This window comes from Syngnathoides biaculeatus, chromosome 17, assembly GCF_019802595.1.
Source record: "Syngnathoides biaculeatus isolate LvHL_M chromosome 17, ASM1980259v1, whole genome shotgun sequence".
NCBI classification, from domain to species: Eukaryota; Metazoa; Chordata; class Actinopteri; order Syngnathiformes; family Syngnathidae; genus Syngnathoides; species Syngnathoides biaculeatus.
Window position 1 is genome coordinate 12,420,539 of NC_084656.1, and position 24,959 is coordinate 12,445,497.

A 24,959-nucleotide genomic window follows, 5' to 3' on the forward strand; every position below is an offset into this window, starting at 1 on the left:
TGCAACATGACTTATGATTTTATCTTCCTGAACAAATATAAAATACTTTATGTACATTTCCTTAAAAATTGGCGGTAATATCCACAGTCACGGAGCACGTTACATTCAAGCATGCTTTCAAATCATACACGTTTTGTAATTTCATATGAGAGCAGACTTGTGAACAGTAAATCCAATTAATTACCACCTTTAACAGACATTTTAATTGGACTAGTAACCTTTTGGGCTTAAAAGTGCGTCTAGAAAACCACAGTGCTTCACTTTTTTCCGACCACATTTTGTCGTTTCGGCCTTATTCAAAAAGAAGTTAAATTAATTTCTGGAATGAAAACAAAAAAGACAATTTAAGAGCCATAGTAGGATGCAAACAATACACACATGTACAATAGAACCATATTTTACAAAAGAAATGATCATCTTTAAAAAAAATGTTCTCATATGGAATATTGTTTATAAAAAAGAATACTTAGAGGCAGTCGGGAATGTTCTTTGGAGTCAAGGTGTAGTGTTAAAGTCCTCACATTGTTTGTAGCAACACCGCCACTCACAAGTGACTATCAGCCCCGGTGTGATCGTAATAAGTTTGCTTTTATCATCGCGACTTCCCCACTTGAACGTGCCTCACGTGTCCACGTTGTCTCGCGCCATCTCCACCCTGCGGATCAGCATTTGGAAAGTGGGCCTTCGTCCCGGGTCCCCGCTCCAGCACTCGGCCATCATCTGGTGGATCTGACAAAAAGGAAAGCGACCTCTTACTCACTGCTAGTTAAGACTCAGGATCAGTTTCCAACCATGGATTAGAGCAAAGTAGGGAAACTTTTTTTTTTTTCCTCTCAGGCGCTATTCCCATTTTCAGGTATAAGTTCTGCAAGGGCCATGCTAAACTGTATCAAAACATATGTGCGCATTAAAAGTGTACACACGTTGTTCAAATGCCACATTTTTGTGATGAAAAAAGTAAGATCAAGATAAATCTTTTCACAACATTTTCCACCATTAATTTGACCCATAAACTGTAAAATTCAACTGAAAAAAAAAAAATCTGCAACAGGGGAAGTAAAAACAACTGAGACTGTGGTTGCACAATTGTGCACACCTTCATGTACCTGGGGACGTGGCTAGGTTCAGAATTAACAAAATAATGTTAAATGCCAACACTAATTAACCCAAAATAAAGTTGTGATGTCCTAGTGGGCCTTTTCTATCTTTGCTTTCAACCCTCTACCTGCTGTACTCCCACGTGTGGATTGCCCATCCCAGTTTTAGACAAACGAAAACTGTTAGTGCTGACCTCCTTCGGACAATTATCCGGCACAGGCAAGCGATAGCCTTGTTTCAGCAGGTCGAACAAATGATAAACTATCATCTGTCCTTGTTTTTCATTTCCCATCTGCTGCATAAACACCTGGCACAAAAAATAGTCGTGATTAGTAAGAGATACAGGAGACAATGTCATCTTTTTAAGGAGTGTTCAATCAAATCGAAGTGATACATAGTTGTGAGTAAAGTCGTGTGAGAACTGCAATACCGCAGGTGGACTGAAGCCTTTGTCACAGTACGTAAAAAGTTCATAGAGGACCACACCAAAACTCCAAACATCTGACGCCACCGAAAACTTGCTTTCTGTAAGTGACTCTGGAGAGTACCTGGGGGAAAAAGTACCACAACATTAGTCAAATATGTTGCAGTCTTTGTGAGACACGGTCGAGTCCATCTTACCAAAAGATGGGGCTTTCCCCAGGGTTCCTCACAGTGTAGTAATCTTTGTCCTGGGGCAGCACCTTGGTCAGACCAAAGTCACCAATCTTAACTCTCAGGTCGCTCTCGACCAGAATATTTCTAGTGGCCAGATCTCTGTGGACGTAGCGCTTTGAGGCCAGGTAGTCCATACCCTGCAACAATCGTGTCACATTTAAATGCGGGGACAACAATACTGTACTACTTACAATTTTGACGTTTTATTGTTTCATCAAGAAAAACAGAAAATGTTCCATTTATTTGTAAATTCATTTAGTGATGATACTGATGGTGACCATCCTTATACAGTAGGTGTCATCCCCATTAATCACTTGATGTATTTTTTTTTAAAGAAAGCCCTCCTAGTACACTCACTCGTGATTGAGACTACTTGCCAAAACACAACAGTGGAGGGCGCTCCGCTCCACCAGTATTTAGCCACCTACAGTTTATGTGCTCTTTCTGAAATGCCCTAAAATGCCACAAGATGGTGCCAAAGAGTCACGAGCGCCATTATTCAAAAATTGGAAAGACATTGGTTTTTTAGTTTAATACTGTAAATTGTGTTTGCAATATTATGTTTTAGGTCCATAATTTGTGATATATTTATTATTTAAGATATTACAATAAGTAATCATAAACATTGGAGTCCAAAAATAGAAATAGATGCTTATCCTATCTACAGCTGAGTCAATAAATGCTTCCTGCTGTTATCTGCGGAAAAGGGCTAATTTCAACAAAACAATGGCGCCACACACGGAAGGAGTTCTCGTGTATGCGCTTTGCAGCACAGTACGTCACCTTGCAAATCTGGAGCGCATAGAGAAGCAGCTTCTTGAAATCAAAGTGGACTTTGTTTTTAAGAAGATAATCCCTCAAACTGCCGTAAGGAAGATACTCCATAATCAGGCGTAGGTTTCTTCGTCCTGAAAGAGGAAACATTCAGATGAAATAGTCAAAAAAATGTTTAGCCATGTCATGTACTTTTTTGCCCACCTCCCTTTTCTATTTTTGTTTTTTCTCCTATTTTAATGACACGTTATCTATTACTTGGTTCTTATAAAAAAAAAAATCACCATCACTGAGAGAGTTCTGATTGTTCAAACCTGCACTGTAGCACACTCCTTTATATTTGACAATATTCTCATGATGGAGAGACTTGAGGATCTCAATCTCGCGCTCAAAGTCCCGGATGTGCTCCGCCGTGCTGTGCTGGAGTTTCTTAACGGCCACCACCTCCCCGGTGCTGTCCTGGAGAGGGTCATACCGGCACATCTCCACGCTGCCGAAATTCCCCTGCAACGACAAAGGGTGGATGGATGAGTATTAATTTTAATGAGTACGTGTGTATCTGTGTGAGCGCGTCTCACTTTGCCCAGCTGTTTGAGGAAGATGAGGTGTCGCTCCTCAAACTGAGCAGGCTCCTGGCTCTCCGAAGCCCACGGGAAGCCAAAGCCTCGGGTCCTTGCAGGCACCATGTCGCTCTCCACCAAAAGCTCGTAGTCTGCACAGCAAGATAACGGAGCCTGTCAGAATACTGAATAGTATTCCCGCAAATAGTCACTGTCGTTTATTTAGTCCGCTCCACATGGATTTTTTTAATAGTTGAACACTGGCTACTATGATGAAGTGCAACAAAACTGAAAAAAAGGGGAATGTCTGGGTTGAACAATCAAATCCCGAAGCACCCAGGAACATTAACATGGGAACACACAACATCGTGGTGCAATCACATGACGCTATTGAAACACTAATCAGGCTCCACATAAGTTCATTTTTAATACTGCACAGCATATAGCAAACCTGTTTACAAGAGTTGGAAAGACCCCATGCCTTGTTCAATATGAAAAAAGGATGTATGCACGCAATAGTTGGGGATTGTTTCAGGATTTGGGGTGAGATTGACACATACTGGCTCTTTGCACGTGGCCGCAAACCTGGCTGCTCATGCACACAGATGTGAAGGCTGATATACTAAACGGCCACACCGAGGATTGGATTTCCCAAACCTGTTTATCTGTGGCGCACTTATGTCTGCATGTTCTGGGAGCAATATATCCGGATGAGATTAATTTTACATGCGCAATGTGATTTCTCCAACCTGAGATAAATTCCAATTGCCGATTTTGCGTTTTAAATAAGGCATCTGGAAGGCAGGTGCCAGCGTGGTGCAGGCAAAATGAGAGGCAGAGGGGAGAACTTTCTCCTGGTGAGAACATGTAGATTGACAGGTTGACTTGGAGGGAGAGACAAAAATTAGTCATATGTTATCACGTATAACAATGTTATTTCAGAAGTGATAACATATGAGTTCTTGATGCAATGTGAACAGGAAGTAGGTCAGTTCTTACCTGGCGTAAAGAGACTGTTTAGGTCTCTGATGACTGCTCTAAAAGAGGGTCGGTGTGAAGGCTCGTAGTCCATACAGCTGTTAATTAGATTGGCCAGCTCGGTCCATTTGGGAGCTGGCAGCTGGTGTCTGTCTTCGTAGAACATCATCTTCTGTAGAGGACAAACACTACCCAGGTTACTAAAATATTTGACAGCTGGGAATATTTATGATAAATTTATTATCATTTTGTTTGATAAAATGTTTTGGAAAATGTGACATTTGGGGGGGAATCTGGCTGGGTTGTGCATAATCATAACACATGCTTCACATTTTTGAAATGGGTTCGTAAAATGTTGCATTGGCCCTTATTACTGTGCAAACCAAGCCATTATTTGTTTTGATCACCTTGGAGCAGTCAAGCGTGCAGAGCGGTTTATCGCCACCGCTGCAGATCTCCCACAAGGTGGTGCCGAAGCCCCACTTATCTGTAGCCAAACTTAGATTTTGCGGGTTTTCGATGCATTCTGGAGGCACCCATGGAATACGCTCCACCAGAACTGTGAGACAATAAGGAGAGATAAGTGTTGAGAACAACATTTGCTAATGATTATCTGTCACATGTGTAAGTGAAGCTTGAAAACCTTCTTTGGGCAATACAGTTGTGCCAATGCCAGGGTCGCTGAGCTTGATGAAAGGCAGACTGCAGGTTTTCCGGTCCTCCTTTCGGATCACCAGAACATTCTTGGCACAAACATTCCCATGGACAACATTCTTGTCCTCCTGGAGGTGCAAAACGCAAGAACACTGACCACTCTTGTTTCCCAGTCAGGGTTACGGTCTTGAGAAGAGTTATGCGTGAGGCTGAGAAATCTTACCAGGTAGTGCATGGCCCAGGCCAGCTGGTTGGCTACCTCCAGCTTCCATGTGATGTTGACGCTACTTTTATTCTTTTTCAGATAAGTGTCCAGAGAGCCAAATTTACCGTATTCCTGCACCATCATGTCTGAAACAAAGACAAGCAGGTGATATTTTTACACCACTGACTGCCAATCCTGCAATAGTCGAACCTGTCAAGATGAACAATCCATCCATTTTCTAAAAGCACTTGTCATTAAAGGAACACTTTGTCCAAACTAAAAGGAATGGGAGCACACATGAAAAGTTAGTAGATGACGCTTCAGTGTTTCTTTTAATCCCAGAGTTATCCACAGATTTCAGCAAGAAACATTTCCAAATTATTCCAAAAGTATTATTGAAATTCCTCTCTCGCTCAGACATTCTAATGAGCCCGTCTGGAAAACTGACAGCCAAACAGCGTTTGCCACGCCTGCAGTGCTTGCTGTTCTGACCCCCCATTGCTCCTGGATACATTTCACCGAACAGAGAACGTCCATTATCTTGCATTTTGTGGCCGATTTTTGTGAAAAGTAATTACAAACAAACAAAACAATGGGAGGGAGAGGGGGGTTGCACGCACGGATCGTCATAAATAGTAACCAGGAAGTGTTGTGTGCTAAGATGATCAAGGAACAGTCTTTGAATGGTTGTATTTAATAGGATTTAGTCTGTCTGTGTATGACGTGAACTTACTCTCATCTCCGCAAACACACACGCCATAGTTGAGGAGCAAGTGCTTGTGGGAGAGCTGGCTCATCATGCTGGCTGCTTCAAAGAATGACTGAGGGGGAAAGAGAAACCAAGCCAATGTGAGAATGCAAATCAAAAGCTTCTTTATTAAGACAAACGACCAGCAAGTAGAAACTAAAAACTGACCTCTGAGTAACTGCGATGAGCCTTGTCCAGGATTTTGATAACCACGTCAATCTGATGAATCTCTCCGTAGTCTCCAAGCTCCTTCCTGACACCGGAGAAGAGTTTGGTGAACGTACCTTGGCCAAGACTTTCGCTCTGAAACGTACAGTTCAAGTATTTTCAGGAGAACAAAGAGGGAAGTCAAGATGATGGCTTGTTTTTAAATGTAGATGCTTCCTAGCCTGCAGCCCTTAAACAATCTAATCAATACCAGTAGTTCAGTAGTCGGTAACTGAAAAATAGCCCTCTCGCGCGTTGGAAGAGGTCCTTACTAGTTTAGTTTTGTTTGTATATTTTGTTCATTGACCTAGAGGAGGCAGAGAAAGCAAAGACAGTTTGTCTTACAATGACAAGATCTTCTTTTCTGATCTTGTGGAAAACCATCTGGCTGATGCTTTTTTGTAGCGAAGGAGACAGAAGAACCTCTGGTCCTTGGTTATTGCGGCATACCAGCAGATTGGATTTGTCTGGAGATCCATGGGGACACGTTAGGGAGGTTCCATCACAAATTTCAACAGCTGCATTCAACATTACAGATACATGCAAGATGATGTAAAAGGCAAATTTGAAAAACCGATGAACTGTGACTTGTACTGACATTTGGGGCTGGGGGGGCAGCACTTGGTCAGCTGAAATGTGTATCCATCTGTGCGAAGCGCTTCCTTTTGGTAGCATGTAAGAAGTTCCCCAAGCGTGACGAAGCTTCTCTTTGCACCGCTCAGAATGTACTCCCCGCACTCACTTCTCACAATCTGACAGTGCTTGTAGTCCATCATAGCATCATACTGAACATCAAAGAGAACACAAACTGAGTATATAAGTATGCTGGAAGCTGATACCCGATCTATTTCCTGTGAAACCCAATCTGTTTGCTCTCTCTAAATGTTGAAATGATCACTTAACAGTTCTACAATGCATGCAGGTCTTGCTTCCTGAGTTGCTTTGCATCAAGCACTTTATGTTATGCTGTTGTGCTGTGAACCAGCACTTTCACCTTAATCCTGACCAGAACAGACTGGTACATCCAATTTACACATCTCAAGTATTATTTTGTCTAATAGCCTTGCTTAATCGTCATCTATTGTGCACACGTATCCAAAAATTAAGAAGACCATCAGTAAGCACGTCACATGATATCCACAAAAACGTTACATTGATATGGATTTCGTGCTTACCCCCACAACAAATGACATAAAGAACTTGTCATAGTCTCTGGGGCTGCGGCGCAACATGTACAGCCCTTGGCGGTTACCAGCGCGACGCAGCTTAGCGATGGTAAACTCCATCCTGTGACCAGAAATACACATTACGCAAATGCCCTTGGAAGTGTGTGAAATATTTAGCTGTGCGTGCGTGCTACTCACGACACAGGGCCATGACAGTGGCTCTGAATGCCCTCCAGAAGTCTTGGAGGGGCTACCTCTTTGCAAAGATAATGATGTGCATCTGCAACAAGTCTGTAATATCCATCCACTAATGATACAAACGATAATGCCTCCGAGAGAGAGTGAAACTCCAGTTCCTGAAGTGACAAGGAATATATCAGAATTTTAAAATCATAAGTACTGAAATTTAATGCCCTATAGTACTTCTATGAAAAGCATGCCAAGACTGGAAAACTGAAAAAAAAAACAACTAGTTCCCCAGATCAATTCCAAAGATTAGCATTACCAGCTACTGGTAATCAGATTTGGTCAGAAAACATTCTAAATACCCCCCCCCCCCTCCCCACTCCCAGGGGAAAATTTTTCCTTCAGTGGTCAAAGAGGGGTAAAAAAAAAAGCTGAATTAAAAGTTTGTTTCCAATAGGAAAGTATTCTTTTTACTGTTCCTCATTGCTACACTCATGAACAATTAAAAAATGTGTAATAAAATAGAAATGAACTGTGTAATGTACCAGGATCTGGTGATCTTGTGTTGTGAGAGTAACTATGCGACTCTCCACTGAGCCTTCCTTATTGGACTGCTTTATGCTGATGTCTATCACCTCTGGGAAATCACAGTATGTCTGCAGCTCCTAAAACAAATAGTCATTCATCCAACACTGGTGTTATTGGGAAATTAATCATAATGTCCATCTCCTAAAGCTCGATTTGCTGCTTCATGAGAGACTGACACGCAGTGAGTGACTTAACATTATGCAAATATTTCAGATTACCATGGCAACACAAACCCATCTCCTTTTGTCCATCCTTACCTCCTCTGCTCCCTCCGTTTTCCCTTTTGACCACTGGATACCCTTGTTGCCCATGACAACGATGGTGACATCATGTGCAGACAGGTCCTTGACGTGGAAGCGCTCTGAGTAGAGCGATGGAAGTAGTACCTCCAGGCTCATCAGATACTTGAGGCGAAGTTTACACACCGTGACTTTGCACTCGCTGAATTGCTGGATGAACCTCTTGAACCGGAAGCGGATGCGCTTCCGAGTCAAGATGTTGTATTCCTGGATCCGATTTCGCATGCAGCTCGGCAGCAAAGATTTGTAGCTGAAGTGCAAATGTTTTATATTACTGTCTGAAACACTGGCCTAAATTCACAGAATGACCAGCCCCCTACCTGGTATCATTGTAGATGCCCACTGGTGACTGACCACTCTCTTTTGCCAAACGCATCATGTCTAGTACTGCCATGCCCAGACACTCCTCCTGTACTTCGTGACTCATCGGAATGACAACCTTACCATTAAGGAAATCATGACGCCACTATCAAGGAAAATACCAAAAACATCTCCTTCAGAAACCCAACATGCCTATTAATGTGGAAATAATCATCAATAGTGGGATCAACACTTGGTTGATTAATCATATATTGAAGCAAAATAGAGTGAAATCACACACTCAATTAGTTTGCTATCAAAAAAAAAAAAAAACACCACCTCAGATATGGGAAGTTGAGCTCCCTTTTTTGGCAGCATTATTTTAGCAATGAAAAAGGAATCTTTGACATTCAAAGAATTTCCCGTCCTTTCAAAAAGGATTTCCAATAACAATAGTGGGAGAACAAAGGAAAAAGTGACCTGGGTGATGACGTATGTACTTGCAACTCACCTGGAAAAATTGATATGCCATGACGCACTCATCCATCACAGGGCTCTCCATGGACTTAGAAATCCCACAGCGATGAGCATATGAGGAACTGCTACTGTTGTACCAGCCAGGAAAATAGTACCTGGTTGGAGGTGTGAGTGAGAAAGAGTCGTTATGAGAATGGCCACAGGTGAATGAACACTAATGAACGTAATCAACGTCTACCTGATTCTGAAGTAGAGGTTCTCACTGGCCCCTGGTTGCAGTTTAAAGACATGATTAGCTGGGAACCACATCTGGTCACTTTCCCTCATGAGGCTGAACAAGTTCAAATACAATGGTGTAATACCTGGAAGAAGCATTTTTTTTTTTAAGTAAGGACTTAATATAGGGCCGGTATTTATATCTTATATTCAAATATAAACAGAAAATTCCCAAGAAGTCATGTTTCACTTGTCGTTTTAAGAACACCGTAACAAAGACCACATGTAGGAAGTCGTGGAGTCAGGTAATTTGGAGACAGCAGACTTTCTCAACAGGAAGCACTGACAAGTGTGAAGCAACAGCTTCGCGATGAGACCCATGCCTTGGAGGAAGCACACTCAACCACAAGCGGAAGTTAAGATTCTAGCAGGGTGACCTACTTATCAGTTCTGTAATGTATTGTTATTTACAGTACGGCTGACCACTGAAGTGTCTCAAATTCTGATTAGGTGGCATTGTTTCAATGGCTGACAATGTCAATACATTGATTTCTGTCTTAAGGTGTATTCACTTCCGGTTAAGAATTAGCATCTTCTCTCACTTTAGGTCTCCGTGGTGGAATCTTGGGTTAGACAGCAACATTCATACACCTACAGCTGCTTGGCAATGTAGCACAGGCATGAGGATTTCGGCAAGTATGGTTACCGATCTTTCGGTTCCGTTGATTTTTGTCCTGGGAAACAGTGGGAACAGATTTTTCGGTTCCCATTGATAATGCTCATGGGAACCAGTTTTTACATGTACTTCAGAATAAAGCCTTAGCAGGCATGAGCATTTTGTCTTTTACGCTTAGCAACCGAAATGTTTGACTAGCGTTTGAGACCCGGATATGAATAACTCGACCTTGCGCATGCGCAGCGCAGAAGCGGAAACAGGTGCTGTTTGTAAACCACACTGACAAAGCTGGGCGTTTTAATCATAAAAAATAAAGGGGTTCATGTAGGTTCGTTTTATACAGATTGTTGTATTTCGTTGTGAACTTGTTTTACATTCCACACTTGGGCGAATTTTATTAAAGGTAAGCCCTGAGATGCGGGAAACGGACTTTCGGTTCCGTGTTTTCTCTGGCTGGGTAACGACACGGTAACGGAACGATCGTTTCCGTGAAATGCTCATGCCTGTAGCACCACATGTTCCTTTGGCATCTTCTTGACACCCTCACGTTGCATGACTTTTTTTAAAATGTGTCATGCTCCTGGCTTCCTGCCCAGGCTGGGCGTGGCCAGCCAATTAGTCTAAGCACACCTGCACCTTCTTCCAGCTAATGCTTCCCAGTATATATAGGACTTGGGGGAAGACTTGTCCTTCGCCAGATCGTCATCCTTGATGCTTCGTTCCCGCACTCCCGTTCGCCTGACTTCTGCTCTCCGTGTACCGACCTACGCCTGTCCCTTGACCCCACTCTTGAGCCTGCCGCACGATTACTTCTGCCTTGTTTGGACTGCTTGCCTGATCCCTGACCTTGGACCGAATAAAGGTTTCCTCTATACTCTCTGCTTATCTCTGGAGTCGTGCATTTGGGTTCACTCTCGTGCCCCGTTTGTGACAGAACGATCTGGCCATAACATGGACCCAGCCGACTCTGAAGCCATCCGCCGTTCGCTGCAAGTCCAGGGCAGACGCCTGGTCGAGCAGGAGGCTGCTCTCCAGGTTATTAATCAACGTATCCATGAGCTCTGTGCCCGGCTGGAACCGTGGCTAGCTTCTCAAGCTAGCGCGGCTGCTACGCCGACGATGGCCGTTCCGCCTGTTACGGAGCCCTCCCGTGCCGGCATAACTCCACTCTCCCAACCAGAACGGTTCTCAGGGGACTCTGGCAACGTCAAGTACCTTCCTGGCGCAGTGCGATCTCCATTTTGAACTGCAAGTGTCCGCTTTTCCCACGGACTGCTCCCGTATCGCCTTCGTCATTTCCCACATGACGGGGAGGGTGGAGGCGTGGGCCACTGCAGAGTGGAGTCGCAACTCGGAGATCTGCCGTTCATGGACGAGGTTCGTCTGCGCGCTCACCCAGGTATTCCAGTACGCGGCTCCGGAACGCCAGGCGGCGTCCTCGCTCATGACAATTCGTCAAGGCCGTCGTCGCGTGTCTGACTACGCCATTGAATTCCGGATCCGGGCTGCCGAGAGCCGGTGGAACGAGAAGGCCCTCTATGACGCCTTCTACCAGGGACTTTCCCCACAGATCCGTGGCCACTTCGTTGCCACGGATCTTCCGCCTTCGCTGGACGCCCTCATCGCACTGGCCCTCAAGGTGGATCAGCGCCTGACCGTGCAGGGTCAGATGGACGGCCAGAGGGAGGAGGAGACGGAGAGGCTCAGCCCGGTCGCTTCCCGGCCACCCACGTTGCCTTCTACGTCGGAACCCATGCAAGTGGGGGGGCTCGGCAGCCCAGCGGAGGAGCGCTTACATCGGCGACAAGAAGGTCGCTGTTTCTATTGTGGACGTCTGGGACACGTAATCGCCTTGGGATCTCGACGCCGGTGAGTGTGCGGTATACTGGTGCTAAGTCGGGGTGATCGCTTTTGCACCTCACAGTCGGTACAGACTCTCACTCGTGCTTAGTGACCGCGTTCATTGATTCCGGTGCGGATGCGAACCTCATACATCCTCGGGTGGTCGAAGCGTTGCGGGCGACAATACGGATGGACTTTCCGGACACGCACACGGAGCGCATTAGTTTCCACATTTTCAATTCTAGCAACAGTGATATAATCCTGGGGAGCCCGTGGCTCAAGAGACACAACCCCCACATTGACTGGGTCACAGGTCGGATTATGGCATGGAGTGAGGACTGTCACAAGCAGTGTTGCGCCGCCGGGGAGGACGGAGGGATCCAAGTTGCTGATCTTAGCACCGCCTCCGAATTAGCCAAGGTACCCTCTTGCTACCATGATTTGAAGGAAGTTTCTTCTGGAGTCAAAAGCAAGATCGCTGCCGCCGCATCGGCCTTATGACTGTGGCATTGAACTCCTCCCGGGTACCTCACCCCCCAAAGGGAAACTGTTCTCTTTGACAGGACCGGAGCACCAGGCAATGAGGGAGTACATCGAGAAGACCCTGGCAACCGGACTCATTCGCCCGTCATACTCACCAGCCGGTGCAGGGTTTTTTTTCATTAAGAAGAAGGATTCCACTTTGCGACCCTGCATCGACTACAGAGGATTGAATGACATCACGGTCAAGAACAGGTACCCCTTCCCCCTGATAGCTACAGCCTTTTAACTCCTCCAAGGAGCCCGGATCTTCACCAAGCTGGACTTGCGCGGCGCGGATCATCTGGTGCGGATCCGGGAGGGTGACAAATGGAAGACGGCTTTCAACACTCCCACGGGGCATTACGAGTATCTCGTGATGCCCTTCGGATTAACCAACACCCCGGCCGTCTTTCAAAACTTCATTAACGACGTGCTTCGGGAGTTCCTGAATAAATCTGTCTTTGTATACCTGGATGACATTCTTATCTTTTCGGCAGACCTAACCTATCACATTCAACAGGTCAGAGAAGTGCTCCGGTGTCTGTTGCAGCACCAATTGTTCGTAAATATGGACAAGTGTGAGTTCCACCGGGCATCTGTGTCCTTCCTGGGCTTCGTTCTGGCGGAAGAAGAGATACATATGGACCCCGGGAAGGTCGACGCGGTGCTGCGGTGGCCTACCCCCGGCAGCAGGAAGGACGTACAGAGGTTCTTAGGATTCGCTAATTTCTATAGGAAGTTCATAAGGAACTTCAGCTCCGTGGCCGCTCCTGTGCATGCGCTCACCTCGCCACACACCGCCTTCGCGTGGTCCGGGACCTGCCAGGAGGCCTCAGCAGGCTTAAGGCAAGTTTCACTGCTGCGCCCGTTCTCATTGTTCCGGATCCAGATAACCAGTTTATGGTGGAGGTGGACGCATCTAATTCAGGAATCGGAGCCGTCTTGTCTCAGAGGAGTCCCAGGGACAGACGGATCCACCCGTGCGCGTTCCTGTCTAGGAAGCTGACCCCGGCAGAGAGGAACTATGACGTGGGAGATCGGGAACTGCTGGCGGTCAAGACCGCGTTGGAGGAGTGGCGGCACTGGCTGGAGGGCTCGCAAGTACCGTTCGTGGTCTTCACGGACCATAAGAACCAAGAATACCTGAAGTCCGCGAAGCGGTTGAACGCCCGCCAGGCCAGGTGGGCCCTGTTCTTCACCCGCTTCCGCTTTACTCTGTCCTTCTGCCCAGGCTCCAAGAACGGCAAGCCAGACACACTCTCACGCATCCACGAGGGAGGGCGCACGGACTCAGAGGCCGCTACTATCCGGCCAGAGGCGTGCTTCGTGTCCACCTTCACTTGGGGGGTCGAGTCGCGGGTGAAGGAGGCCCTGGGAGAGGCTACGCCGCCCCCGGATTGTCCGTCCGACCGCCTTTTCGTCGTTCAGTCTTTGCGAGGAGACGTTATCAACTGGGCTCATACCAACAAGACGGTCTGCCATCCGGGTATGGCGAAGACCCGTTCAGTGGTCGAACAGAGGTTCTGGTGGCCCAACCTTAGCAAGGACGTGAAGGACTTTGTCAATGCCTGCCCGGTATGTGCGGCCAATAAGTCGTCTCGCTTACGACCTGTAGGCGAGTTGCGTCCGCTGTCCATCCCCTTCCGCCCGTGGTCACACATTGCGCTGGACTTCGTTACCGGCCTGCCGTCCTCCCAAGGGAACACCGTTGTGCTGTCTGTAATGGACCGTTTCTCCAAGATGGTCCACTTCGTGCCGCTTCCGAAGATCCCGTCGGCCAAGCAGACAGCTCAGATTGTGTTGGACGAGGTCGTCTGTTACCACGGGCTACCCCAGGACATCGTGTCGGACAGGGGTCCGCAATTCAGCGCCCGCTTCTGGAAGGAATTCTGCAACCTCATCGGCGCTTCAGCTAGTCTGACATAGGGTCATCACCCGGAGTCTAATGGCCAGACGGAGAGGATAAATCAGGAGTTGGAGACAGGTCTTCCATGTCTGGCATCCAGGGACCAGAGCACGTGGAGCCAGCACATCAAGTGGGTGGAGTATGCCCACAATTCTCTACCTTCCGCCTCAACAGGTATGGCTCCACTCCATGTCATGCATGGCTATCCTCCGTCCCTGTTTCCTCCACTGGCCACAGACTCCGCGGCCCCGTCGGCCCTGGCCGTGGTGCGACGCTGCAAACGGACCTGGGAAGCAGCTCGGAGGACACTGCTGCGCATGAGCAGCGCCTACAAGTCCGCAGCGGACCGCAAGAGAAGGGCCGCACCAGAGCTCAGGGTGGGATAGCGAGTGTGGCTCTCCACCAAAGATCTCCCGCTGCGGACGGACTCCCGCAAACTGGCTCCCAGGTTCGTTGGCCCGTTCCCAATTTCCAAGATCATTAACCCAGTCGCCGTCTCGCTGAAACTGCCCAGGTCAATGAGGGTGCATCCTACGTTCCACGTCAGCAGACTTTGCCCGAATCGTACTTCGTCGCTGGTTCCTCCGGCCAAGCCCCCCCCCCCCCCCCGCATGGTGGACGGTGGGCCAGTGTATATTGTGCGCCGGCTGCTGTCTTCCCGCCGCAGCGGAAGGGGGGTCCAGTACCTGGTGGACTGGGAAGGATATGGCCCGGAGGAGCGCTCCTGGATTCCCTCCCGCTTTGTCGTGGACCGCTCCCTCATCAGTGACTTTCACGCGGCTCATCCTGATGTTCCTGGGCCGTTGGGGGGGGGGGGGGGGGTACTGTCATGCTCCTGGCTTCCTGCCCAGGCTGGGCGTGGCCAGCCAATTAGTCTAAGCACACCTGCACCTTGTTCCAGCTAATGCCTCCCAGTATATATAGGACTTGGGGGAAGACTTGTCCTTCGCCAGATCGTCATCCTTGATGCTTCGTTCCCGTACTCCCGTTCGCCTGACTTCTGCTCTCCGTGTACCGACCTACGCCTGTCCCTTGATTCCGCTCGTAAGCCTGCCGCACAATTACTTCTGCCTTGTTTGGACTGCTTGCCTGATCCCTGACCTTGGACCGAATAAAGGTTTCCTCTATACTCTCTGCTTATCTCTGGAGTCGTGCATTTGGGTCCACCCTCGTGCCCCGTTCATGACAAAACACAGAGAAAGGATTTATTATACCTTTCTTTTTTAAAATTGATCAGTCAAACAGCGTACATATAGTAGATACATACAAACGGAATCCATACCATCAATTGGGGGGGAGGGGGTCTCAAATGTGAAACTGAACTATGTCAGCAAATGTTCCCCTTAGTAAATGAAATCCCGATATAAAAATAATTATAAGTTCACTTTAGTTATATCTGTCAGACTTCGATGATCTGAAACAAAGTGCTGAAACTACGCAATAATAGAAGAATTTGAGAAGGGGGGCAATATTTTTTCACCATTTATGTATCATCCAAAAATCTTTTCTCAGACTAAACGTGTTTGCCCTCCAGCTTCTGGGTTCAACTCATCTGGAATAGGCTCGATCATAGCCATGATCCTCAATAGCATGTGTGGTAGAAAATGGATGTGCAGACATCTTGGGACTGGGAAGTCTAAAGTATAATTGTGGAACTTTTTATTTATGACTCACCACAAGTTTTGGCTGCTAGGATGCAAAGGTCCTCTGCTACGTACTCGCCAGACGGGTATGTGAGCACGCTCTCTTCTCCTCCTCCATCCATACCCACATAGTAAAGGTGGACACTTAGGCATGTGCTATTCTGCATTGGATCAGGTCCAGAGGGTGCCTTGTGGTTTGGGGGGAGGCTATTGTGGGGCGCCTCACTGCAGGTTGTGGATGAATTCATGTTTTTCAGCAGAATACAGGCCATGTACTACCTGGCAAGTGACAAACATGGGGAAAAGCTCATTATGACAATAATAAATCCAACGTTCATGTTGCCGCGAGTTTAACAAATTGACTCCAAGTGCATTGACAACTCCCTTTGTCCTTGACCTCTTCTGAGGGCATTAAAATACAATTGGTATACAAAGTAGCCTGTGTATGGCAGGAAAGCATTCCCAAGCTGAGACACATCTCACAATGCTAAATAGGCATACTGAATACATTTCATGAAATTACCGTAATATCCGGCCTCTAAGCCGCGACTTTTTCAACACGCTTTCAACCCTGCGTCGTATGTGGTTATCCGGCCAATTTGTGCATTTTTTCTAAGAGTGAGACCGAATATATGTGCCGAGGAAGGGACTTTTACCGGTCCGGCCCTGTTAGCACTGCGCTAGCATGCTATTGCCGCGTCTCAGTGATTTTTCCAAGTATGTTTTTTGTCACTGCACATGTGCACATAACGATGTGTTCTATCAAGCTACTGAGTTGGCCTCCAATTTCGGAGGCTAAACTTAAACTTAAGGTTATGAAAATGAGTGCGGGAGCTGAACCAAGTCAGGAGAGGAAAACTTACCACTTTCATACAGACTGGAAGGAGGAATATTTTTTCAAGATGACATTGTTGATGCCTCATCTGCAGGTCTGCCATTGCATTACCAAAGAAGGGAAAGTAAATAAGTAAACTCAGGTAATGAATAATGATGAAAAATGTACAGCGTTAATCATGTTTAATTTTTTAAGGTTGGCTTGTGCGGTGATGCAAGTTACATCATCATACATGCATTGGTGCTGAGCTGTGTTGGTGGCCCGGAATTTTATCTCACTGGTAGTTCTCTGCACCCTCAAACCGGACACATGGTCACGACAACCCCAATCCTCAGAACTGAGCGGCAAATGCTCTAATAAGTCGCTCCACCATCTCCCCCACCCGTTCCCCAATAGAAATAATAATTATAATTCATTACACTTAAGTCACGCTTTTCATGATACTCAAAGACGCTTTACAATTCCACACATTATTCATTCTATTATATATTATATATTATTCAGTCACACCATGGTGTGGGTCAGGTACTTGTGGAACCACAGGTGCCTCAGGGTGCTTCCATGACAATGGTTTATTTCAAAACAAAATCTCGTTTCATTCATTATTTGAGTCGAACAGTCTGTGACTAGCTGGCTAATGGCTGGTGTGAAAAGCTAACTTAGCAAGTCTACACTCGGGCCTCCTCGTTCTGTCAAAAATCCGGAACAGACAGCCTCAGATCCACCAGCCACTGAATATTCAAATTAGAGTGTACAAAAAGTCTGTCAAATACTCAAGTGTCCTATTCAGCCAACTGAAAGTAGAAACCTACCAAAATAAAAGCAGTAAGACTGCTAAACATGGCTTAACAAAAGCAACACTAAACTCTGCTCAATCATCCACGGGACTACTGGCGATCATCTTTAACTTAAGGTATAATGACACTCTTGGGGATGGACAAAAGTATGTGCTCACTGCAAAATAATTGTGCTTTTGATGAGTCTGCTGACTTCACGGTAAGTTGCGATGGCTAGCCTACAGTCCTTCCTTCAGGAAAAATGCCAAAAAATGCCACAAAAACACACACACACTATCTGAAATGAGGCTGAGTGGAGTACACTGACTGCTCGATTGATATACGGACACCATGACTGTCTGTGAAAACTTAAGACATAAACTTCCCTCCAGAAGTATTGTTCCAGTGAGGCCACTTCCTTCTTTTGCTGTAGATGGAAAACATTTCCAACTCTGTATGAATGTATATGTGGATTAAGAGCCAAAGTAGTCTGACTGACCAGTGATTTGTGTCTTCTTGTCACCGAGAAAAAAAAAAAAAAATCAGCCATTTCGCAAACATTGGCAACAGCTAATACAAGTGTTTGTGATGACCTCAAAGAGAAGAAAACCACCAGTGTCATAAATAGTGGACATTGAACAGGTAGATCAAGGAAAACGACACCGGTTATAAAGAAAGAAAGCCCCTAAAACAACAGTTAGTAAAGTTAGCAACAACCACCTCCACAGGGCAGGTGGGAAGTGTGTTCAGAGAAGTTTAGGTGGAAAAAGTGCAGACAATGCATAAAAAAAGAAACAGCATTCATGAGCAAAAAGAATCAGAAGAGTACAGAGACAAATATTGACATTCATCTCAGTAACAACGTCTAAAGCTTCAAGAAAGAAGTGCCAATGATCCCAAACATGCCAGCTCCTCAAACTCAAGTCACATTCACTGGAAGTTACATAATTTCCTCTTGGATGCACTCATTTGTCTTAGTGGACCTTTCCTTGCATTGAATTTATTTGAATGTGTTCTAGAATGTGTCTGTTCATCCAAAGACACGGTCTTATAAATAAAGCTGTCTTCTAAATTGAGTATCAAAATTACAGATGTAGATACCTTCAAAGAAAATCTTAGTTTGACATTCTACTCAAATGTCTACAATCTTTACAGCAAGAGCAAAAATAAAGAAATTGCCCTCACTATTCCAATATATTTGGTGGTGACTGTCTTTTCCAAATATCTTGACTGAAGTTGAACTTTAGAAATTCCCAAATAGTTTTAAATGATGTCAAAGTGACGCTCATTGTTTGACAAGACACAATGAGTCAACATTCACAAACAGTTCGATTAAGTCTAAACAGGATAAAGGTCCTGTTCCTCTCCTGAACTGCTGACACACATCATTGCAAATCACTGTACTGTACATGAAACCAAAAACTACAGAACACAATCACTTTTTCATGTCTTTAAAAAGAAAAAGGATCTAACTTATTTTGGTTGCAATGAGAATGACTGCATTGGTCATTTCTCACATCCTGAAAGAAAACTTTTTGTTTTTGTTGATGATGTAAGGCGGCACGGTGGATCAGTTGGTAAAGCGTCGCCCTCACAGTTTTGAGGACCCGGATTCGATCTCGGCCCCGCCTGTGTGGAGTTTGCATGCGGTCCCCGTGCCTGCGTGCGTTTTCTCCGGGCACTGCGGTTCCTCCCACACCCCATAAGCATGCAACATTAATTGGATGATCTAAATTGCCCCTAGGTGTGAATGTGAGTGCTAAAGGTTGTTTGTTTGTATGTGCACTGGGATTGGCTGGCAACCAGTTCAGGGTGTATCTTGCCTCATGCCCGTTGACAGCTGGGATAGACTCCAGCACGCCCGCGACCCTCATGAGGATAAGCGGCTAAGAAAATGGATGGATGGATGGATGGATGGATGGATGGATGGATGATGTAATACAAAGCTTTGCATACATTTACAAGTGCTGTACACTTAAAAATGTTGTAAATATTTACATTAGAACTAGACTTTACACCGATTTGATCGGCTTGATTGGATCAGCCAATAATTGACTTTTTTTTTTTGCTTATAGGTTTTGATGTCAAAATTCGCCAATCCAATTAATGATATCATTGGCTCAGAGAAAGATATTCACTTCGTGTCGCCGTCATACACGGTTTCTCAATCTAAAAGCCTTTTTTTTAATAGTAGTATTCATGTAGTTTTTGTCTTTCGACGTAGTACTGTAGTTGACGGCCATTAAAGATATATTTTTAAAAAACGGGTGAAAAGGTGACTGAGAGATGGCCCATAATAGACTCATTGGTCCAGCTTGTAAATAATTGTTTTTTGTTTTTTTTTATTTTCTAATCGGTGATTGGCCCCACAAACCCAGATCGTGTTACTTGAATAGAATGGCCAATCTTAGCAAAATATATGAATTAATCTTAATTTGCTGAACATAAACAATCCTACATTTGACATAGACAGCTTTTGGAAACATTTCATAATCATCATGTTATTGCTTTAGGATTAAGCATTTAGGATATTCCTTTCTATATTAATGCTGAATATTGTGAAGGCTTGCAAGACCACTGGAGGTTACTGCTAAGAAATTGTGGTGGGACAAAGATTCACATATAAATTGAAGAGGAAGTTGAGCACATGTTTAGGAACACGGGAAAACTCTGCCCTTGTGTTGTGTCCCCATGTTTACACACCCAAAACATTTTATCACACAGCATACAGACAAGTTGTGCACTCATGTCTTATCAGGGCCTCCTCGGTTTGCTGCTGTCGGTCTCCGCTATCACTCACAACACATTTTAACATTTACTATACTAAAGTCTGCCTCTGGTTATTTGAGCTTTCACTACATTCTATGTACCCATTTAAATAATGCTGGAGCTGTGACTTTGAATATAGTTAAATAAAAAGACTACTGTGTTATTGTATTTGATTTACTCTAGTTTTGGGGGATAAAATGTAAAACATTGTTGGCTATGGAAATTGGATATCCTTCAAAACCATATGATTTACATATAATGGGTTTGTTTTAAATACATGTAATCCTCCAATATGGCACAAAAATCCAGTATAAGAAGCCAGCATGATGTCACAAGGTGCAACGTAAAAGCCACCATATTAATATGTATTGGGAAAACCAATGAAGTACTAGGGGGAGGGTAGTGATGAAAGTATTTGGGGTAAAAACTGCAATTTTAAATGATTAGTATCACCATTTCATATTTTCATTACTCCCATGTGTGTCACCAATGTATGCCGCAGTGGCAAACAAATGGAGAAAAAAAGACATCTTGTTTCTCCTTTGAGCATTTCGGGAAGTTTACCTTCAACTAGAACATCATACGCCATAACTTTTTCTGCCACTCTGGCTCTTTACAAGGAGTCAGAGTAGGAGCAGAGTGTAACCCTAACCCTAAAAGCACAGATAAAACAATTTTTCAACCAATTAGGGCTGGGTAATTTATTGTTTTATAGATCAAACTAGTTTTTTTTTTTTTTTTTTTTTTCCCAAAACTCAATCTATTCACTCGGTGGTTTAACTTTCTGATGGGTACTGAATACACTCAAGACATGCTGGCAAACTGAGAAGAGCTACTTTAATTAAGAATCGCTGTTTTGTCATTCATTTAGAAATGATCACAGGATCAGTATTCTTTTATCCGACATGTGGGAAGTTCTGATTAGGAAGATAAGATGGGCTTGAAACAGGAAAAACGTGTTCAACTTGACTGACTCATATTTCATTGGTTAATATTTAGCCCATCCCAACTAAAGTGCCTGATGCCTCATCGCACCCGCAGGGGACGACGATTTGTGAATTGGGAAAGGTTGACCTAATGTGTACTTTTGCCAAATTTAAGCAAATCACGAGTCTTCAATACAGAAAGGTTGCTTGCTGTATAATTAAATTATAGAATCCAGAGGAATGTTTCCATCATACCTCCAGATCATTTCTGGAAGAAAAGGTGGCTCTCAAGACAAAACGCTTTATGTGCATGTCCTTATTTCTATTTATTTATTTTATTATAAACAAGCAAACATTGTACACGTACATGGACATATTTTACATTAGAAAAATCTCATGGCACACCACCAGAGAAAAATGTCCCAATCGAAAAAAAACACAATACACGGATCCGGCATTATTTGAAGGATGTAGGGAACGAACACTCCTGCAAATAGGCAAAATCCGTGATTAATTACCACTCGCCCATAAAGGTTTCTAATTGCTTATAGATGCCGCAAGATTTCGGCAAAACACTTTTTTTCCCAATAGGACTGAATAACCCCGCCCCCCAGTTCAACATAGTCGCCTGGCACCAAGATTCCCTCACTGCAATAGTTTTGAATCAGACAAGCTTTGGCCTCAGCACAAAAACAGCAAACAGGTGGTTTTTCAGCAATTAAGGTTAAAAACAGCACATCTGTTTGTTATTCAAAAACAATTTGTCATTAGACAAATAAATGAACAAAGTATATAATACATTAACTATAGCACTATTCACCATGATGTCATACTGTATTTACTACAAGTAGTAAATTAACCCAATCACTACTAGTAGTAAACATATCTATATTCTTTCACCAAGGCACAAAGACTGAGAAAATTTGGTAAATGAATTGAAGAAGGATTTAAGCCTTCCTTCCTGCAGCAGAACCTTGAATGCGTGAAGTGTCCTTTGCAAAACCGTTGCCTGAAGTAAGCGATTTGAAAGGGCGATTGAATGCTGGTTCTACTTGACATTTCAACAGGTGAGGTTGAAATTCAGATGTACTTTTGTAATCACATTTTAAATCATATGATTGATACTTGTTTGTCCGCCATGTTGGAGGTTCAAATCGGGAGGCCAAGCGAGACTTGAAACAAATACTAGTAGACTGGCTGTGTTCATTTTTGTCGTTGTTGTTTCAGTCATTATCAGCTATGTTGTACATTTTCTAAACTCGTTAGATGTGCTAAGATGAGGGCTAAAAAGGTGACAGAGTATAGAGAAACTTTGGATACAGTGACCTAGACACAAAACCATGAAAATGTGTCCGTTATTAACAACTGGGATCTATACACAATTCAAATCGCTCTCACCACCTAACTGTAAAGTTCACTTAATGACCAGGAATAGATGACAGCTTAGTTTACTGTAGCAAAAACAACACTGTCTATTCCTAACATTAGCCTCAAAGCAAGATAAGGGTTAGCATAGTGGGAGTCAGCTGCCATTACGGCAATCAAAGAAGCCTACATTTGACATGTATGGTGGTTTAATATAATACCACAGCTACAATCGAACAAGATCCAATGTAAGATATACATTTGATCAATCTGTGTTATTCAATACTACTGAACTAAAATGGAAAATTGAATATGCAGGGATGTGTATGTACTAAATGTGTATGTATCTACTGTATCTGATATACATTTTGTAATGTTGCTAAGCATTAAAGCTTACTTTCACCAGTGTTCAGGAAGAACATGTGTGGACTGGGCAACTACTGTATATGACCCGAGTAAAAACAGTTCTGCTGATTTGGGAAGGCCACAATCTCCATCTCTTTCTTTTCTCACCCTGGTTCCAAACATGTGGCGGTAAATGGTGAGGTGACTTTGTTGCAGCCGAGTACCTTTGAGTTATTCTCCAGTTTCTGATTCTGGCCATCCAATGTGACCAAACACCCAATAAGCACCAAAACAATATTGGCCCCTCCACCATGGCGGCTGCCGCCGTGACCAGGGTGCGTGACGTCATAAAAATACTGTTTACTACGAACAATCTCCTTTCTTCTCCTCTATAAATTCCCTATTTAAGTAATTAGGAGGGGTGGGGGGAATAAATTAGTACGTCCGAACACAGCCATGCCGTTTTATGCCTTGAACGTCACTAAGCGTGTTGAACTTCGTCCTTGAGGGGAAATGCTGTTTTTACGACTTTTACGGCTTGTCCCATCATCATTGTCGTCCTACATTATTATTGCTATTATTATTTTAACAGGCACACCTGTCAACCAAACACAATACTTATCCGATACCTCGTCAACATTGTAAGAACTTTGTATCAACAATACTGAGCTCCTACGCACAGACAAGACACTGAATCAACACTTACCGTGTGTTGTCGAATTGTCCTCACAACAGCTCGGTGGACCGGAGCAAGGCTGTAATGTCGGCGATGCTAATGTGCTAATGTCGTCCCACGGCTAACAGCCGCCAAAGGGCCGCGTCGCATATTTCTGTGTTCACCTTCAGCGCTCTCGTCCGGGCCAACTGTCAACTGGGAGGCTAGCCAATAAGTGACCCAGGACCATCTCGCTCGGAGTGCAACCCTGGAACTCCCCTCGACTCGCACCCGTCACGAGCAACTCGTGGGAGCTGACGACAGCTTGGGAGACTTTTGTGAGCGCGGCAAAGGACGACCCCTGGTGGGCTTTTGTCTCGGAGAAGGAGGACCAGCTCAGCCCAAAAACAAAAAACAAACCAAAAAAGGAACTATCCAATAACATAAAAAATACAGCTGGAATAGTCTGTGGCAGTCTCGCGACCCTTGTGAGGATTAGGGCTTGGAAAATGGACATGGACATTTCGAATTCGGGTTCTACCTGGAAATATAAAAACAGAAGAGGCAGCACCAGTGCAGCCCAATGGATGAAAAAATATATATCTTTTTGAAAGAGTAAGTAATAACAACTGGAATGATGTGGTTGCATAAGTATGCGCACCCTCTTATAAGTGGGTTGTGACTGTGTTCAAAATTACAGTCACATTCAATGCAACCAATTAAAGTGTGAGGTTAAATGCGTTTGATGAATTTTTTGACGGATGTAAGAATGGAAAAGGTTCATTTTCTTGATGTTTATTTGTGTTTGTACCCGAAAGCTCGACCTTCACTCCTATTATATAATCAAATACAATACAAATCATATCTTTAAAAAAAATTGGCAATGCATGGTTCCACCATTAAATCCTTTTTGTTTGTCCACAAGATACCCAAAGCACCGCCAGTCTCCTGAATCACTGTTGGAATATTAACCAAGTGGGCAGTATGGTATGTGTAATAACAGTAATGCAAGTGCTATTAACAATATTAAGTATAGTATGTTAACATAATGGTTTTCTGAGGGTTTAAATGTGTAAATATTAAACATAATGCACGTAATACTGCTAAAAAAATATATCCATATATGAAAACTGGAATCAAATGGGCGGCACAGTGTCTCAGCTGGAAAGCATTGGCCTCACAGTTCTGAGGTCCCGGGTTCAATCCGCCTGTGTGGAGTTTGCATGTTTTCCCATGCCTGCGTGGGTTTTCTCCAGTTTCCTCCTACATCCCAAAAACATGCAACAGTAATTTAACACTCTAAATTGCCCCTATGTGTGATTGTTAGTGTGACTGTTTGTCTCCATGTGCCCTGCGATTGGCTGCCAACCAGTTCAGGGTGTACCCTGCCTCCTGCCCGTTGACAGCTGGGATAGGCTCCAGCACCCCCACAACGTGAGGATGAGCGGCTAAGAAAATGGATGGATTGATGGATGGATGGAATCAAATGAGGCTGTCATGGTGGATCAGCTGGAAAGCGTTAGCCTCACAGTTCTGAAGACCGTGGGTCAATCCCAGTCCTCTCTGTGCGGAGTTTGCATGTTCTC

General features: G+C 44.5%; 1 protein-coding gene across 3 annotated transcripts; it reads right to left on the minus strand.

Moving 5' to 3' along the window:
- On the minus strand, positions 1-24,016 carry jak2a (Janus kinase 2a). Of its 3 annotated transcripts, XM_061800429.1 has the most exons (25): positions 23,425-24,016; positions 16,566-16,633; positions 15,734-15,981; positions 9,136-9,259; positions 8,932-9,052; positions 8,441-8,586; positions 8,079-8,370; positions 7,779-7,898; positions 7,246-7,403; positions 7,057-7,168; positions 6,480-6,666; positions 6,227-6,348; positions 5,843-5,977; positions 5,660-5,747; positions 4,945-5,072; positions 4,711-4,849; positions 4,475-4,626; positions 4,089-4,239; positions 3,108-3,241; positions 2,844-3,033; positions 2,539-2,663; positions 1,720-1,892; positions 1,529-1,646; positions 1,292-1,405; positions 1-729 (listed from the first exon to the last, which is right to left on the minus strand). In XM_061800429.1, the coding sequence occupies exons 3-25, from the start codon at positions 15,972-15,974 to the stop codon at positions 622-624; spliced, it is 3,378 nt and encodes a 1,125-aa protein (XP_061656413.1). In that variant the 5' UTR covers positions 15,975-15,981; positions 16,566-16,633; positions 23,425-24,016; the 3' UTR covers positions 1-621. The 3 variants fall into 3 exon arrangements, with proteins under 3 accessions (XP_061656413.1, XP_061656415.1, XP_061656416.1); XM_061800431.1 differs by lacking the exon at positions 16,566-16,633; XM_061800432.1 differs by lacking the exons at positions 8,441-8,586; positions 8,932-9,052; positions 9,136-9,259; ... (1 more) ...; positions 16,566-16,633; positions 23,425-24,016 and having other exon boundaries at positions 8,079-8,182; positions 8,247-8,363.
- Between the last annotated feature and the right edge of the window lie 943 nt (positions 24,017-24,959).

What these genes read in the sequence shown, in the direction of transcription:
- jak2a (XM_061800431.1), bottom strand. Translation starts at nt 15,974, where the DNA reads ATGGCCTGTATTCTGCTGAAAAACATGAATTCATCCACAACCTGCAGT. An exon ending in CCTAGCAGCCAAAACTTGTG is followed by an intron (nt 9,260 to 15,733) that starts GTGAGTCATAAA and finishes TGCTTCTTCCAG; the next exon opens with GTATTACACCATTGTATTTG. An exon ending in CACTGTCATGGCCCTGTGTC is followed by an intron (nt 7,169 to 7,245) that starts GTGAGTAGCACG and finishes TTCTGGTCACAG; the next exon opens with GATGGAGTTTACCATCGCTA.